This window comes from Perissodus microlepis, chromosome 12 (assembly GCF_051167445.1).
Source record: "Perissodus microlepis isolate ML-2025 ecotype Zambia chromosome 12, ASM5116744v1, whole genome shotgun sequence".
NCBI lineage: Eukaryota > Metazoa > Chordata > Actinopteri > Cichliformes > Cichlidae > Perissodus > Perissodus microlepis.
Window position 1 is genome coordinate 18514609 of NC_140472.1, and position 18139 is coordinate 18532747.

The window sequence follows — 18139 nt, forward strand, 5'->3', positions numbered from 1 at the left end:
ATGGTTAACATTATAGAACATTGCATCTATTAAATCCTTCCTTCAAAAACTCCACTGACATTAAATCTTTTCCAAATTTTGATTAATCTTTTTGACAACGTTCTCATTTATGCATGTCCTTTCAATGGCTCTCTCCTCTCCTCTCCTCTCCTCTCCTCTCCTCTCCTCTCCTCTCCTCTCCTCTCCTCTCTTCTCCTCTCCTCTCCTCGGCATGTGTACTGCCTTGTTGTCTGTGCAGTGTTAAATATTAATTGGGAATCAGTGGAGGACTTGTCTCCTAAATGATAGAACAGAAGGGCCCAGGCTTGCCTCAGGCAGCCTGCAGGCGCCTTTCTTCTTCCATTTACCTGCAGGCCTGCGCACCAGCACTTCTCCAGTCTGACAGGCCTGCCCAGGCCCCTCCAGCCTTCCTTCATCTCTCCATCTCTCTCCCGCTCTCTCTCCCTTACCTCCCCGTCTCCTCTGCTCTGTGCACTGGTTCCTTTTCTTGTGCTTATGTGCTTACGATCTTTACCTCTGGGTTTTTCTTTTTTTTTACTCCAAAACTGTGTGTGTGTTGTTGCTGTGTCCATTTGCGTTTGTGCATGACTCTGAATGCTGCTGGCTCTTTGCTGTACATGTAGCCCTTTGAGAAAATGGTGTCACAGCGTGGCATATTCTCTTAAAGACAGAACAAGGAGGGCCTGACATAAATCTTTCAGGTCAGGTTTTTAGCTTGTTGGGTTTTTTTTCTTGGCTCTGTGTCCTGCATTGCTCTTCGCTGAATGGTTTAATCTCTGTTTCCTCTTCCTGATGTCTCCCCATAACGGGCCTCATAGTTTGTCTTTCTGTCTTCCGTGAGCTGTGCTTTGTTCCTCTCTATCAGCCTTGTCATCTGGAGAGGTGTACCAAGACAAAACAAAACAAAACAACTGGAGCCGTCTGCTCCTTTGTTGCGCTGGCTGGCTCTAACTTGTGGATGACCCTTTTGGATGGAGTTAATTAAGCTGTCGAGATTTGTTTTGGAAATCAAACCAGTTTGACCTGCTGTTTTATTCTCCCTCTCTATCTGTTTTCAGCAGAGCACAGCTTTTCACAAGGTTCACTGAAGGTACACTATGAAGTGGCAGGGCTGAATGTAAAATGGGAAGAACCTGGGGAAGGAAGGAGGAGAGGGCAGCAGAGAGGAATGGATGTAAATGGAGGAGAGTAGGAGGTGGAGTTGACTTTGATGCCATAGGAATGAGTTCACAGGCTCATGAGCACAGGCCTAATCGCACATGACAATATCGGCTGGTGTGCCAGTCGCAGCACATAACCACCCCGCTGCTTGTGCTGACTCGGGGTATTTGCTGATAAAGCTCTGCTTTCTAGACCATGCTGTATGCACAATGAGGGTGGCCCAGGCAGGCCTGAGGGCTGGCTCATCACAGAACCTGCTTCTATACAGAACCGTGCACTCAACTAAGCCCTTTGGCAGGCCTTGATTATTAAACAGAAAGCAATTTTTGCGATGAATATAGTTATTTTTTCCATTAATCTATTATGTTGCCCATCCAGCCCCATAAATTATTGCAAATGGAAAGAGCCTGGTGAAACTTGTGCCTGAAATGACGCTGTGACTGTGAGCAGCTCTCTTCACAGTGTGAAATATTCAGGACGGTTATTTTTCCATTGAAATGCCTTTTTTTTTCTTTTTTTTTTTTGGTGTTGGCTGTCATGGGAACAAACACGGAGCTTGTTCTTTTTGTTTGGGTGTTTTTTTTTTTTAAATTAATTTTGTTGTTGTTGTTGTTTATGAAATTCAGCGTGTAGTGTGAGGTAAACATGTTGCCCCAGTTTTTCTGTTTGTTTGGTGCACGGGTGTCCTACAAAAGGCCTGACACGGCTGCTGCCAGCCTGCATTCCTTTGCGGCTCAAAGAGGACTAAACTACCCACTGGTGTTGTGTTGACCAGACTCTCAGCTAGATCATTAGTAATTAACATGCGCAGTGATCTCCTGAATTAAAGGGAGGCTCATCTGCTTAGTTCCATTTCATGCACATTAAGATATCTTCCCCTAGACTCTAAGGCTCCTGCCTAAATAGCTTGTCATATTGTAAGATATTTCAGAAAGGTCAGTGTTGATAATAATGTCTTAATTCCTTTGAGGTCTGCTCTGGTGCTGCCAGTGGTGTTAATGGGGCAGGAATGCAGGGCGAGTGCTTTCCCACGCTGTTAGTTTTCTTCTGCTGGGTGCGTTTGAGATGAGGCTCTGGGCTGGCAAGGCTCTGCTAATGCAGCCAGAGTGCAGACAAATGGAAAGTGACACTTGTGTGTGTAGAATGGTATTTGTGGTGACGCTTTGACTACAGATAATAAAGTGTTCGCCCTGAGGTGATTTCGCCCGGCAAGCACCCCAGATGAAACTCACTTACTCAGAGAGGGAGACAGAAGAGACTGAGAGGGGGATGAAGAGACAGAGGAGACGGAGAGGAGGATGAAAAGACAGAGAGGGGGATGAAGCGTGAGAGGAGCACAAAGAAATGAAAAGGATGGGGAAAAACAAGAGAAAGCGGTGAAAAAAAGATCCAAAGACATGCAGAGGGAGAGTCAATGTTTTTTTATGGGTCAGAGGGCAACGCTATTATTTCAGAGAGTGGTGGGTTTTAGAGGTCAACACACTCAGGCTGAGAGTTGTCCTTTTTTCAGACTAAATTGTGTTTATTCACCTGTTTGGTGGTTTTTTAATAAGAAATCAATTAGCTTGCAGCTAATTCTGATTTATGGATTTTATTGATGAATTGCTATTTATGTTATTAAAGAGAAAAAACATCAGTTTCATCGGGAGGGTAAAATATTAGAATTAGTTGTTAGTGGGATCTGTGTGTGTGTGTGTGTGTGTGTGTGTCTGGCTGGCAGGCCATGTGTACAGAGGAGTCCTTCAGGATCAATCAGTTCTCAGTAATTTCCCCTACAGCCCATAAAAGCCAGGTCTGTCTAGAAGGAGCATGAGGCTGCCACATCAAACCAGCTAATTAATTTTCATAGCTGATTCAGTAACATCTGGCTTTGGAGATAAATTCTAATGAGAAAATGTAAACACGACAGTGTCCTGATGGTATAATATTTCACATTTCTTTGGTAGAAACCTTTATAATAGAAATCCAATTAGCAGTTTTGATTTGGACACGTTAGCCGCATATGTAAAACATTAAAAGACGTGTAATAACATGCAGACATTCGGAACAGAAAGTGAAAAACATTTCTGTTTTTCTGCTGCTCCTTTTCACTGTTATCCAGTACCTGTGGACCCCATCTCTGTATCAGCGTACTGTATTTACCGCACACGTGTGCCGCTTCACTGTAGGCTAAACAAATGACCTCATGCTGCAGTGAGGAGGAAGTTTAGTATTTCTTCCATCTGCTTGTGTGGAAAATAGATAGATTAAATCTTGGATGAGATTGTCTTTAATGAAATGAAAGATTAAATGTGGGAGTTTTGTCCAAGTTTTGCTTAAATCTATTTTAACAATTAAATCCATTTTTGACATGGTGCCATGCCTGCGTGCCTGTGAAGGATCAGTGTGCAGATTGCTTTAACATTCTCATTATCCGCTTTGCTATTTGTGAAACATGTTGGCAGGTTAAAAGCCCAATATGCAGTGCAGTATGGTATCCCCTGTTGAAATATCTTGTCCAGCTACTGCTTTTATTTACATAGCAATTAATTTGATTAGAGAAATAATTTTCTTGTAAGTTTGTGTGCGATGTTTGATAAAGTGACGGCAACTGGAAACAAAAAGATGCGTTAAATAAACCGGTTTTGATTCAACAAAGTCGTATTAAAAAAAAATCCAATCAATAAGTCATGAAGTATTTAGAAAAGAGTTATCTGGTGAGCACATTTTTGTTTCCACTGCCTCACAATATGCATTTGTTTGATGATTGTGATGACACAAGCAGCTGCTGAATTCAGACAGCTCTATCCTCTGAGAAATCATTGCAGTGATTGATTTTTATCTTTGCAATTATAGATAGCAGAGGCCTGACAAATAATTGCCTGGATTTTTTTTCCTTCCCTGTGTTGTTGCACAGAAAATCAACCTTGAGATGAACAGAGAGAGATGAGTGCTTGTAAAAAAAAAAATGCTTTTTTGATATCAAGCAAGCAGCAGGGTTTCCTTTCCCCACACGTGCACTTGAATTGATTAGTACTTTGGTTGAGGGCATATTCAACATGTCTGCCCCCCTGCAAGGCTGCTCTACCCTGTTGATCAGTGGCTCATACATGAGCTTCCTCTGCTCTCTCCCTCTCCTCAGGAAGCTCCTGTGGGGCACCGAGGCTTTGATTGACTGGCGGCTGAGTCCACAGGACGCCTCTATTATTATCATCTCTACCTCGGCAGAGGGGCGGGGGTCTATGTCCAGGGGGTCTGGACGAAAGCCCCTGCTTTGTGTGCCCGATAGTCAATTAGAGGCAGCGCTCTGCCGGAGACGAGTGGGATGCAGGGTTAATTGCAGAGGACCAAACAGCTGGCTCTATCAGGGCCCATTGTGTTTGCAGCAGTTGTCACGGCAATTGAGGCCTGGCTGTAATCGCTGACTAATCAGCCTTGTGCCAGATGACACCTCCATTAGCACAAGGCAGGTATTGTTCAGGACGTGAAGCTGCCTCTGGCTTTCCCCTGCCTGCCCATCCTTTTACAGCAAGTTAAGGGACGCTGATTCTATCTGCTAAGAGATAAACAATAGCCACAGGTCAAGGGTTCCTTCAAGGGACAATGCTGTTCAGCCTGCCCCGTGCTTGACAGGTCAAACCTTTTCCAAGCTGGGAGATTGTGATGTGAAGGATTTGAATTGTCATGAATTATTAATTTGAATAAATTTATTACAGTGAGATTAATGGCTGACTGTACATTAGTGCAGGAATGGGCTGCGAGAGTGTGGAAAAGGAGCATCCCGCCAGCCCAGTCCTCAAAAAGAACCCAGATAAATGAAGAGCAAAGGCGTAGAAAAGAGGTCTGCCTTTATGAGGGGAAATGGTTCCCAGCGAAAGTAGCGGGTGCTGAACTAAGACTGACCTCTCGCTTTCTTTCATCTCCCTGGTCATCTCTGTTCCTGTAGTTTGCCCTAACCTCATCACAGGCTGCTCTGTTTGTTTGGCCGTAGTCAGAGTGTATTACACACTCGTTGTTCTGTGAAAACCTAATTGCAGTTCAACCAAATGGTCCTCTTCCTTCATCTAAACAAGCGCTCTTCTCCCCTGCTCACCAGTGTGCATGGTCAGAGGGGATCAAAGCGTGTGGTAAGTAGGGACGTAGACTTTGCAGGAGTGAGTGAGGAAATGCTGAGGGCTTTTTGATGTTTTGGAGCGTTTTCTCCGCTAATAAGAAGAAACTTCTCCAACCTGCTCATAATTTTAGAACACTTGGAACACTAATAAATGGGAGCAAGGGCATTTCAGGCAGTTCTCTCAGACTTTTTCCTCCGCTTATTCATTTAAACCTCTAATTAAAATGCAAAGCATTCTCGTGGTCCTCTGGATTTGGTGCTGCACTCTCGCACAGCCTCTGACTCCCTATCTCCTCTCCTTTTTTTTGCTCCTCTCCCCTGCTACCCCTCCTCTTTCCACCTCACCTAACTCCATGCTCTCATACTCTCTCTGTCTGCCTTTGCTTCTTGTGATCAACACAATTTGACCTCTCACTTGGAAGAAGTGCACAGAATTTAATGGATTTTTTACAGTCTAATCTAACCAGTTCCCTCTTTATTGCTGTTTTGTACCCAGTGGACCTCATCTTTACCAGGCCTCCCCCCTCTGCCGCCTCTTCCACCGTCACACCAAGAAAATTAGTTCATCAGAATTCAAAATGTACTGCTGGCTAATTAAAGGAGTGTTAATTGAGTGTTCAGAATTGGGTACCCCCTTCACCAAATGCACACAGACACACACACACAGAGCAATCACACAAAAAGCACACACGCAATCACAGTGACAGCACCGGGTACACCAAGGACGTTGCGCTTGGGGAGTTTCATGCCAATCAAAAATGGAGAGAAAGGAGAGTGCCCATCCTCCAAGTGAAATGGGATTTCTAGATCATATCATGGCCTATTGCAGCTCAATTCAGTGCTGTGCTGCCATGTTATCCAATCCCTGCCTTGCTATCTCTGTCTGACCGCTGGAGAGTGGAGCACTGCACAGATAGCCCCTCTCTCACGGCGTGCATCGTGCTAATGAGGGGTGGCATTTAGAGATGTGCTGCTCTGACACATGGGCATTGTGTGCCAGGCACTGGGTGATTAAGGACGAAGGTCAGCCCATTAATTGCCTCCCTGCCATCTCCGCTCCCTGGCGCGTGATCTCTCAGTACTAATGCATGTGTTTGCCTGAGCTTTTATCTAATCTCCAATGCAGTTCAATCACACTATGCTTGGTTTGTTTACATTACTTTCATGTGAAAGTTTTTTTTCCGCTCTTACTTCTTTTCAAAGCAGCGCTTGCCCAGGTTTTGCTGTTCATTTACTGTGAGCTATTTCATGTGCTTGTGAGTGCACATAGCCTCCTGCTCTCAGGAAGGGAAATAGCATATTCTTCCATCCCCAGGGGAAATAATTAATCCTTACAAGGCTGTCGCATGTTGAAATGAAGCGAGTGTGAAGCATTTAGCCCAGGAGGCATTGCAGGCTGTCGCCCGCACAGGCACCTGTTGTTGTCCCTGCCCTACATTTCATGAGAGAGCGCTGAGCAGAGGATAACAACATGCTCCACTGATGGCAAATGAGACACACAACTGCCGATGCAGGTGTGTGTATGCATGCGAATGTGCCTCCCCCCATTTTTTTTTCCTGTTTTTCTGCATGATGTTTGCATGCACGACCACGCTAGAGAGTGTGCACAGGTGCAGGAAACCCCCCCTCCCACCTTATGAGGAGGTAAGGGCTCGCACAAAGGAGGCAGTACTGGCGGCCTCAGAGGGTGTTTATCAGCCCGCACCATCTGTATGCTGCTGCTCATTGCTATGATCTACTGCAGCCTAAACCAATAAGTCACAGAGCGCCAGCCTAAAAAGAGACTCACTCCTTTAACCTCCATGTCCTCACTTATAGACTTACTGCTCTGGAGGAGAGAAATGTAGAGACCCCGCACATCAAACACACAGTGTGAATAACAATGTGTGTATGAGAGTGAAATATGCTCTGGTTTGTGGCCATACTTAGGCTACTGTAATCAACTTTGCTATAAAATTTTTACCGTGGAACTTTTTAAAGAGGAAGCCAGAATCAGAAGCATCCAGATGCTCATTTGCCTCCTCCTCCTCCTCTTCTTCCTTTATGCCCATGGGTTCTAATAACCGGAAGCCTTTGTGGAGCTGAGATGGGTTTTGTAGGCCTGAAAGGCCTCTAATCCCTGTGGCCTGTGAAGTGTGAAACCCTTTGATGCCAGGTTGGTGTGCCAAAGGCTCTGCCTATTGACAAACAAGGGCCAAGCTGGGAAAAGACGGAGGGAGAAGGCTTTCTCCTCTCTCTCTCTCTCAGAAGAAATGCAGGCTCAGGCATGGAAAATATGGGCTCAGTCAGTGAGAAGGAATAGAATTAGCCACCCTTTAATGAATTTCCTGGCTGTTTTTATAGTTTTTTTCCTCATGTGGCAGTAATTAGGTGGAATGATGGGCATACTGCAGCTGGGGGCTTATAGGGGCGGCAGGGCACAGGCCCTTGATATGCCTGAAAGCCAAGTATCTTTCCTCATTTAGACCATGTGATGATCAAAGATGTTTTTTTTGCCCCCATGTAAAGATGATCTGAAAAAATGCTGCCATTCCATTTGCATGTGGACCAGCAATGTGCTTTGAAATGAGCATGTTTTTTTCTTCTGAGCAAATAAGTCTTCTGTCAGTTTCCCTCTGCAAGTCAGAACATCAAAGCAAATGGCACTGCTGTCACCAGGGAAGCAGGGCTTTGCCTCAGTAAGGTTGGTTAGATCTTAGATAGGCTAGCCTGGCATACTCAGACAAGCCCATTAGAATGACACCCTAAATTAAAATTAAATAATTAATGTCAGCACATTTTTTTTCTTTCTTTTACAAAATTTAAAGCCTAATTTGATGCCGTAGAGTTTCTGATCTGGAAAGCATGTTGCCTGTCGGATGAAACAACACGCATATAATAGTTCAGGCACTAAATTTGGCTTGGAATATTCACAGTTTCTCCAGTCTGCTGTTAAATTCCCAATTTATTTCTTTTATGATATGGATCTTGTAGATTTAATCATTTTCACAGTTGGAGACCCATAGGGTTGTTGAAATGAACTCCCCATGCTTTCTGTAATGGGAGCAAAGAAATGAGAATTGTGACTACTTGGCTGTGGAGTCTCTTTAAAATGATTTTGCAATCGGAAAGCAAATGGAGTGAGTCCTAGTCACAGCCTGCACCCCGCAGACTGCCTTGGGTCGCCAGGACATTTGCTGACGGCACAGTTATGGCAGTTAAATTTTTGTGCATTTTGTTAGCTTTTGCATAAAAAAGTCATTTTTGAAGGGGTTGCAAGTCATTTGTGGCAGCTGATATATTGCTTGTAAATTGAGTTCTTTTCCCACCCCCATACCCTTTTTGTTGCACTGAGCTAAGTAGCCATGAAATTGCCTGAATAATGTTGTTTAAATCCAATCTCACTGCAGTGCCTCACCTCCGTGCCTAGCCCCCCCAAACAATGACACATGGTGGGGTTTTTAGAAATTGCATTTTTTCCTGTTTGTCACCTCAGTTCACAATGACCAACCCTTGGTTCAACGACGAGGACCATCGCCAGTCTCACTCAACACCAGTGTCCAATTGATTTTTGAAATGAGTGGTTTCACTGGTCAAACCTTAGAGAGAATTTGGACGTAAAGTGAGAGGAAAACATTTGCTATACTGGTGTCTATTTATCTTTTTTTCCTGTTCAATCAAGCATTTTTGTATAGTTTTTGTAACATCAATTTATATTACAAGGATACGGAGGCCAGCTTTTTACTTCTCTAACCTCATACTGGAAATATTTCATTGTCACATATGAGCATACCATTTGTATAACTAATGTTTGATTTATTTCATCACTGAGTTTATGTTTTCTGCCTTTTTAACAAATACTTTCAGCAAAAAAAAAAAAACATCACTCAAGTATTCTGGACTCATATAGTTCACCTTAACCAGGCTACTAATTCCCCATGGATTTTTAATAGGTTTTTGCTAGGGCCTCTCATGTACTCCTGGACTGAATAAAAAACGTGAAAATTCTGTGGCCAAGGGTAAGACCCAGTAAGTGATAGCACTTATAAATCTCAAATGTGCCACTGCAATTAAACAGGCTTTTATCCCCTCCCCTTCATCCCTCCTTGCCTGGTATCCAAGGCTAACCCAATTCAATGCTAAAGAGAGTCCGAATTAATTTCACAATGCACTGATTTAACAGCGCCTAAGGTACCAGGCTTTGACAGAATGAGTTTTTAAAAAGATCCATTTGTCTAGGGATGAACTTCCACAGGAGGGTGAGAAAATGAGATGGAAGGAAAGCTCAGATGGAGGACGAGAGAGAGAACGCAAATGAATGCCAGCCCTCATTTACAATTTTCAAACTCTGTGTGGGTTTGCTCTGAAGTGTTTCTGCTGTTTGTAATCTTGTGTTATTCGCCTGCTCTTGTGTCACGATGACATCTTTTAACCTGCTTTCAATGTAGCCGTGGCGCTGCTGCCAGATCTTACTATTCCAGGAGAACAGTGGTTATTACAATTGATTGACCCGGCTTTGTGAATGCCATTGCTGTCAGGCTCTTTGATATTTCTGGTAATTAAACCCCAGGTCTGCCTTTTGCTTCTTCTACAGGCATTTGTTCATTTCAGTCATTCTTTTTTTTCTTCTTTTTTGTGTCTTGCAGGTGAACTAGTAGTGCCCACACACTCCCCTCGCTACCCCACTGCGGCAGAACTTGATGCCTATGCTCAGAAGACAGCCAACAGCCCGCTGTCCATCAAGATCTTCCCCACCAACATCAGGGTTCCCCAGCACAAGCACCTTAACCGGACTGTAAATGGATATGACACCACAGGCCAACGCTATAGTCCCTACCCACACCTCCACACAGGGGGCTACCAGGGTCTCCTTGCTATTGTTAAGTCCTCCTCCTCGTCATCGTCATCATCGTCAACATCCACCTTCGTCTCTTCAAAAGGTGTTCTCAAGAACTCCGAAGGCAGACGGACTAAGCTCTCTCCAGCCCACATAGCTGTTGCCCCATACCCGCCCCCTAGTAGTAGCACTTTAGCCAGTGGCCATGGCCAAATGGTATACCACACTGGGCCCTCAAAGCCTCCAGAAGGCCCCAGACTGTCAGTGCCCCCAAATGTCACTGTAGCTGGCTCAGTGATCCCTGTAACGGGGGGCCGAGGCCTGGCCTTGCCCACGCAATCCAACCTTCCCTCCATTCAGAGCATCATCTATCAGATCAACCAACATTGCCAGGCCCAGGCTCTGCAGCAGGTGTGTCAAGGGGCTGCCACCGCACCATCGAATTCCAGCCCTTCCAAGCAGGGCGCGGCTGTCATGGGGGTCTCTTCTAACTCCTCCGGTGGAGGCTATGTGGTAGGAATGGGTCCCCAGGCTAACATGGTATATACAGGTCAGGGGCTGCCGGCTCAGAACTCAGAGGCGATGAAGACTGGTGTGTACGCAGATGGTATGGACTACATACTATGGCAGAAGCAGCAGCAACATCAGCAGCAACAGCAGCAGCAACAGGCTGTGCTCCGCATGTACAGTGGAGGCAGTGGAGGAGGGGGCGCCATCAGCAAGTCCCCGGAAACTTGTGTTCCAGGAGGAGGGATTATGGGTGCCCAGGTGTCCTCCTCTTCTTCTAGACCTTACCACCTGACTGCCAGTGCCAGTGGAGGAGGCGGGCTGGACAAAGTCAGCTCTTCCCCTTTGAACTGCGTGGGTATGCACGGAAACTTCTCAGTGGGTCAGTACTTTGCGCCGCCGTGGAACAGCGTGCTGGTGACACCTGACAGTGACTGCTACAATCCCCAGGAGCTTTTGGGCACCTCCACTGGAGGGCCGGCCACAGGGCACAGAGAGATGGGCTACCCTCACCACCATCACCACTATCACCATCACCACCCTGCTATAGACAGCGGGGGAGGTTTGTGTTGCAGCCTGCCCAGCAAAAGCTTGTGCAACACGTCTGTGCTGAGCAGCAGCTTGCAGTCTCTGGAGTACCTGATCAACGACATCCACCCACCCTGCATCAAGGAGCAGATGCTTGGCAAAGGCTACGAGACTGTGTCTGTGCCACGTCTCTTAGACCACCAGCATGCACACATCCGCCTCCCTGTTTACAGATAGAGGGGGAAGTAAAGGAAACGAATCAAGAGTTGTGAATTTGTGAAGAATCTCAAAGTTTAAAAAAACAAAAAAAAAACCAGATGTTTTTTTTGGGAGGGGGGGACAGGGGGTTGATGCGAGTGCCACTGCTTTAACTAGTGTGGGTGCTTAGAGAAGAGCAGTTGTCGTGCTGTGTGGCCCTAGGTTTGGTGGTTTCAAGGTAGGCTGTGGAAATCCCAAATACAAAAAGTGGTAGTGATTGCCAGTGGGAATGAAAAGGGATTTCATGATTCTCCTGATGTTCCAGCTTGTGGTTTGCCAATAGGATTTTGAATTAATTATATTTTTTGGTCTCCTGTTTTTGTTTTGTTTCTTGTTTTTTTTTTCTCATGCCTGAACCTGTTTTGACCAGAATCATAGCTTGACATGAAGTGCATAAGCCACTTGTATCCCCATTCTAAATACTAAGGATGAAGCTACTGTGTAGGTTGTCACTGAAATGGTCACAAAAGGGCCAATATTTAGGGCTGCTCTCAAAATCCAAACTCTGTAACAGTACACACACGTGAACACGTACAAAAGACAAAAAAACAAAACATGTACTGACAAGTGAGAAGATTATAGGCTGTACTCGGGTGTTATGTACAAGGATCATAAGGTTGAATTAAAAGGCTAGTACGATATTAGTTATTATTGCTGTTATAATAATTGATACATAAATTGCACTGCTTGAATTTTGTTAACTTTGAAGTTTGGAATTGGGTAGTTTGGATATGATATATTTAAGAAACTTGAAAAACTTGAACCTATTTTTTGTTGTTTGATATATTTGTAGGTATATTATATGTATTGGGCTGCTATGGGGAAAAGTGTCTCAAATGCTTTTTTTTTTTTTTCAATTTAATTTTATTATTTTCCACTTTTTGTTTTGATGACTTAATAATTTCTCCTCTGGCTGACGTGCAGTTTCTTATGTCCTGGTGTGAGGCATAGTTGCTGCTTTGGTTCTGTAAGAACCTGTTTGGAGAGCTGTTTTTTTTCCTAACCAACACTGGAATCATACAATACAATAAATACTTATTTAAAAAGAAAACATTGCAAAAAAGAAAAAAAAAACATTACAAGAAAAAGAATTGTTACAATGAAGAATGTGACTGGGAGGTTATCTGCATAACCTCACATGTATGTTAATGCGTGTATGTGGCTGAGTGCATGTGTGCGTGCTTTGTCTTTTTCTTTTTTAAATTTGTGTTCTTCAAAATCCTCAGACTTTTTTTTTCTTCTTCTCAAATTCTGTCATTACAAGATTTTTACCACCAAGACCGAAAGACTGAGTCACCGGTCCCATAAACATTATATCTGCATAATGTACGGGAGATGGTTTGCAAATCCAACCCCTCTTATTAAATTTTTATTTTTGGAGGCTTTAGATTTTCAGTGGAGCTAGAGAGCATTTTCTCACGTGACTCCTTTATGACTGTATTTACAGCACTACAGCCTCTTCATCTGTCAGGTGCTATCATCATGAGAAAGTGGTGGAAACAAATGGAGATCATATCTTCGGGGTGCTATTCACCCCTAATCCTGCAAACAAAAACAAATGAAAACAATCATGCCCTGTCCTCTGGCATCAGATGAAATGAGACTCAAAGCTCACTGCTTTTCATTGTCCATTTCAGCCCCTGGTTGGGATGCGTTTAGCCGAGGCCAGTCTTAACTTGATGATTCAGAGCAGTGAAATATTTATTATGACTGTGAGATTCCCTTGAATGTACTGCACTTAAATTACTGCGATGTTTTATTGCCTTGTGGGACTCAAGTGAAAGAGAAAAATTGGATCAGTGCAGCAGTCCTCTGGTCTTAAATTAGCATTTCTTTTGTCAGTCAAATTTGAGTAGTAAATTGAATTTATTAACTGCAGAGGGAGAAAGAACCAGAGCTTTGTTGTGGGGAAATACTGGCATTAGTCTAGATTTATGAAGTGCAATTATTATGACTGTATTAACATTTTTTTTCTCTGAGCTTACACCAAAAAAAAATGTAAACTACAGTTGTCAATACATTCCCAATGTACCACATCCCTAATCCTTATCCATCTTTTGTTTTGAGGTGTAAAATAAATTTCTTTAAAAATTTATTCAGAAGCCACATTTCGGCTTTGAAGTCTGTGATTATTTTTTAACATGTGACCTCTAAAAGGCAGTGGGAAGCTTGGGATATTGTTACAGCAGCTCTGTGAGACCCAGAGTGGAATACGGTGTGTGATATCGCTCGGATAATGTGCTGTAATGATAAACGTAGTAGTAGTAGTGCATTTAGATGATCGTCTTTTAAATGTTTACACTTTGGCCATCCAAAGATACAGGACAGACATCACTGCTGGAAAACATTAACCGTTAATACTGAAATGCGACGGATATTTAAAAGAAGAAAAAGCATCGTTATGATTTGATCTTTTCCCTTAATTATTAACGATGAGCCTTAAATTTTGAGGTAATGGTGTTCGTAGGCATGCCACTGTATCTGAAAGCTGACAGAGATTCCAGTCTAAAGAGTACCAAGCCCCTTGGCTTAAATTTGCACAGTAAGCCTCTTTAACATTCCAGTGAAATTTTTCATGTTGTTTCAACAGCTTAATGCCCCAGCCGCGGTCTGATTCCAGCATATTTTCTGTCTTGTAGAAATATTTTGACAGATTTACAGATACATCCCTTCCCAAAATCCCTTCCGTTTGGCTTCGGCATCCAAGCATTAAACCCTGTCACATGATGTTGAAGTGAAGAGGAGACACTTGAGGCAGTGGAGCTTCTAGTGTCTGGCCTTTCCCACCAGTGGAGGTCTGAGGCACCAGGCCTCTCTACTAATGGGAATATTGGGTGACGTCTGGCTACAGGACACAGCCAGCAGAGAGTATTCATTCAGTCAAAGGGTTGAAATCAAACACCTTTCAAATAGTAAAGGATTTCCTCTTAGATACTGAGAGAAATCTGGCCATTTGAAGCCAACTTCAGCCGAATAAACAGCAAAAATCCACGTGAATACGATCATTTGTCATTTAGAAAAATACAAGTTAAAAACAACAACAGTTTTATTTAGCGTAAGGTGACTCTGTGCCTTTGTGGCCACCGTTCATTATGTACAGGCTCCAAACTGTCTGTCCCCTTGGTCCTTTACACACGTTAATGAGCTTCTATTGATGGGATGCATCTTATCCCTGGAACTGTGGTCCATTCCTCTGTTCCTGATTTGGACAATGGACGCTTAGCCCATATTAGGATAATAGAATTAAATTTCAAATAGATTTGTGCCTGGGCTGATCCAGCCACGGCTCACTCAGCTGCAGAGGCAGAGTGGCATATGGCATGTCATTATCTAAGCCCACCCTCCCCCTGTCCGGGGCCAACTGGGTTCAGCAGTGCTTAAACAAACTGAAGGTTAGGGCTGGCTGGCTGGCTGGCGTTAAAGAGGAGGATAGAACTGTTTTCTGTGGGTGAGTGGGTGGGGGGAGGCTGCTAAATCACAGCCTCCGCGGCTTCTCTGAGGGCCTCAGCACTGCACCCTGGCACCTGGGCTCAGAGGCCTGCTTTAAAGGCTGGGCTGTGTTTGATCGAGGGGATTTGTTTTCTGTTGGATTATATATGGTTATATGGTTGTTCTCTGCCTGGCTGATGGGTCCTGTGCAATGTGACAGGTCTCAGCAAAAAAACAAAAAAGGGGGGGTTGGAGAGAGGAAAGGATGTGGGCAAGGATTTGGGGGTCAGAGAAGCCTCGAAGCATCAGTAATCAGGATAATTGCCATATTCCTGGTGCTGGTTGAAGCTTCCCCTATTTGGCTCTGCGGTCACATATCAGATTGAAGGCCAACTGAAATCACCTCTCTGGCTGAAAGACTTATTGAGCCTCAATCTGATTTTCCTAAGTAAAAAAACAAACAAACAAAAACTTCACTTTAAGCTTTTTAACACTTCAACAAATATTTTGTCCAGGAAATTATTAATGACACAGAAATCCCAGTCTGAATGAGGACATTTGGATCTGTAATTTATCGCTGTAGCAACAGACAGATATTGACTGTTAACACATTTTCAAGGGCAGTGAGATGCTCTCAAGGATGGCCCGAGGGCAGAACGAAGGTGAAATGACTTATGCTGGTTGTAAAAATCCCTTAGTAAATCCCAATAAGTCCACGAGGACCTTTACCCAGTGTAAAGGTCTAGTTGCATATTATGCGCCTTAAATACTGCTGAGAAGAAAGGAGAGCAGACGGGGTCGTTCAAAGCAGGGTCAGCTCTTTCACTCTCGGAAGAGAGGGAACGGGAGGGGAGGGAAGGACAAAAAAAATATATAGGCAGCTGCTCACTCTGTAGAGTCTTGGCGCTGCTCTAATCTACAGATGACAGGAGGGGGAGAAGGCCCAAGCTCCCCCCGCCCCCTTACTTCCACAATGATTTGGTCAACCTCAGTCATGTCCCCTGGCTGCCCTTGGGCCCCTGGGGCTCTCATCTCAGAGTTCTTCCCAGCATCCCTCCTTAACGTTACATCCACAAGGCCATTCCTCTCCATTTGGCTCCTACCTAGCAAGAAAATACCTTAATCAATAGTTCAGATGGTTCTGAGGAGGCTTGTATAGTTAATCCACCAGCCTTATTGCTGTATTGCACAATACCATTAAAAGATTTTTCTGTGTTTTGTCACAAACGTTGAGCACACTGCTGTCTCTTTAGTGCTGTCTGATAGAACTGGATGGGTCACATGTGAGCGCCGTAGAATTTAAATTTTGTTTTCAGCACCTGTTAAATGCACCGCAAGGTAAAAGATCAGCACAGATGAAGAAATAAATCAGGATCTTTATCCCAAAAGGCACAGCCTCGGAGCCCTTTTCTGAAAGGCAATGCAGCGGGGCATAATTCCAAGAGCGTTTTTATTTCTTCAGCGCCACAAGTATGTATGTTCAGCTGAGAAAGCTTATGGCCTCCAAATATTCATCTTGTTTACGCTGTGGGGATATTGCTGTATCCAATCAAAACTCAAAAGTCTGGGGATTTTGCTTATTTTCTTCCTGATTCCTTTCACTGTTTGTGAGGCTCTCCGAATGTTCCTGTGGACAAACAGGGCTGTTTTTCCCGAACGATCTCAAATGCACCAACGCTGCCAAAGTCTGAGGGTACCGCAACCTTGAGAAAATAATATATATGGAAATGGGAAATCTATAAAGCATCTCTCTTATTGTTCTCCCTGCAGTGTTGTATTTATGTTTAAAAATGATTTTGTCTCCTCAGGATGAAAATATGTAAAGAATATCTTCCTTTTTTCTTTTTTGGAAAAATTATAATATATGAGACTCAGATTTTGAACTAAGAAGTCTGAATATTTAAAAGAAAAGAAAAAAAAAGCAAAAAAAAGCTGTAAAATCCTTTAGTCGTGGGGTTTTCAACTTTTGAATGTGCCTACAGCCAAGCATCCCAGTGATTGCTTACCCTCTCCAGTTCTGCAATCTCCCCCTAATCTCCCCACAACCATCATCTTCAATTTGCTGAAACTGCCACTGTCCCTCCTCCATCCCAACGATCACAGTAGATATTTTGTCTGTTCTCCCTGTTTTTTGTCAATCTCAGGACTGAAATTTCTTTATTTTAAATGTAGATGGTTGGTTTTCTTTTGACCTCTCGTCTCTTATGTATTATTGTTTGACATAAGTAAATAAAGCAGATGACTTCTATGTCTGTCCTGTTATCCGCATTACTCCTTACTTTCTTTCCTTCTTTCTTAAACAATTTTTAAAATCCCTGAAGAAGACCTTCCTGTAATGAAGATAAGCATATTAGTCTTAGGATTCACTTTGTGCATCACCGCCATATGCCGCGGTGACAATCCTTTTCACCTTTACAGCAGTCTATTGCAGCATCGGTAAGGCCTCGCTGTTCATGACGCATGTGTGGTTTGTGCTTTTGTTGCCAGGCAAGCTTTGGGACACAAAGGAAACAGTAATTTAATAATGTGGGATTGCCTGATTTTTTTTCTTATTTTTTTGCTCTCAAGCAGAGACAAATGCAGGCTAAGTCACAGTATACACAAATTTTCAAAGTGAAAGCATCTCCTTTGATGGTTGGACACACAAGCTGCGGCATAATGAAAGAACAGACCTATAAAATAACCACTGAAAAATTCCCTCCAGTTAAAACACCAAAAACCATTTATACTTGTTTTTTTCACTATATTTAACTCCATCGCTTATATTATATAACAATCTAATATCAACTCATCTATAGGAATTGTGTGTTGAGAATTTTCCAGCACTCGAAGTAACTCAGCATACACTTAATCTAAATGTTGAACAACACAGGTACCTTCAACACCTCAATATTGACACTTTTCTTCTCTTTTCTCTCCTCACTGCCAGCCTCTCCACCCACCTAAAACATCAGATAAGTCGTAGACTGATGAGCCAGCTGCCTCCACCAGAGCGTGTGGTAGTGGGAGACTGCACACTGATTTCATACACGCTTGCTCAGATAGAAAAAGAGCTCTGTGGAGCAGAAATGCTTCTCTTATTAGCAAAACTCATTCACCTGCACGCCACATTGAGTCCCTGGCAATTTCACAATAAATCATGAGAGATGCCTGTGGAGGCCGGGCAGCCGGCTGAAACTCTGCCATGGCCATGCCCTCGCCTGTCAGTTTAGACACTCTGAATCATTTCGGGTTCAGCGGCCTCGTTTCATCTTAGATGAACTGAAAGGTCATCTCACACGCCGCCTAACCAGTATGTTCCTGGCTCCTCCTCTTCATCGCCCGGTGCTTCAAGTGATTGCTCGCTA

At 43.7% G+C, this 18139-nt stretch overlaps 1 protein-coding gene across 1 annotated transcript in view; it reads left to right on the forward strand.

Moving 5' to 3' along the window:
* The window catches only part of fam222aa (family with sequence similarity 222 member Aa), a 51659-nt gene extending 34619 nt beyond the window's left edge, over nt 1-17040 (forward strand). The window contains exon 3 of the mRNA XM_084945834.1: nt 9880-17040. Coding sequence (XP_084801960.1) covers nt 9880-11342 — 1463 coding nt within the window. The 3' untranslated portion in view covers nt 11343-17040. The remainder of the gene's footprint in view (nt 1-9879) is intronic.
* The last annotated feature ends 1099 nt before the right edge of the window (nt 17041-18139 follow it).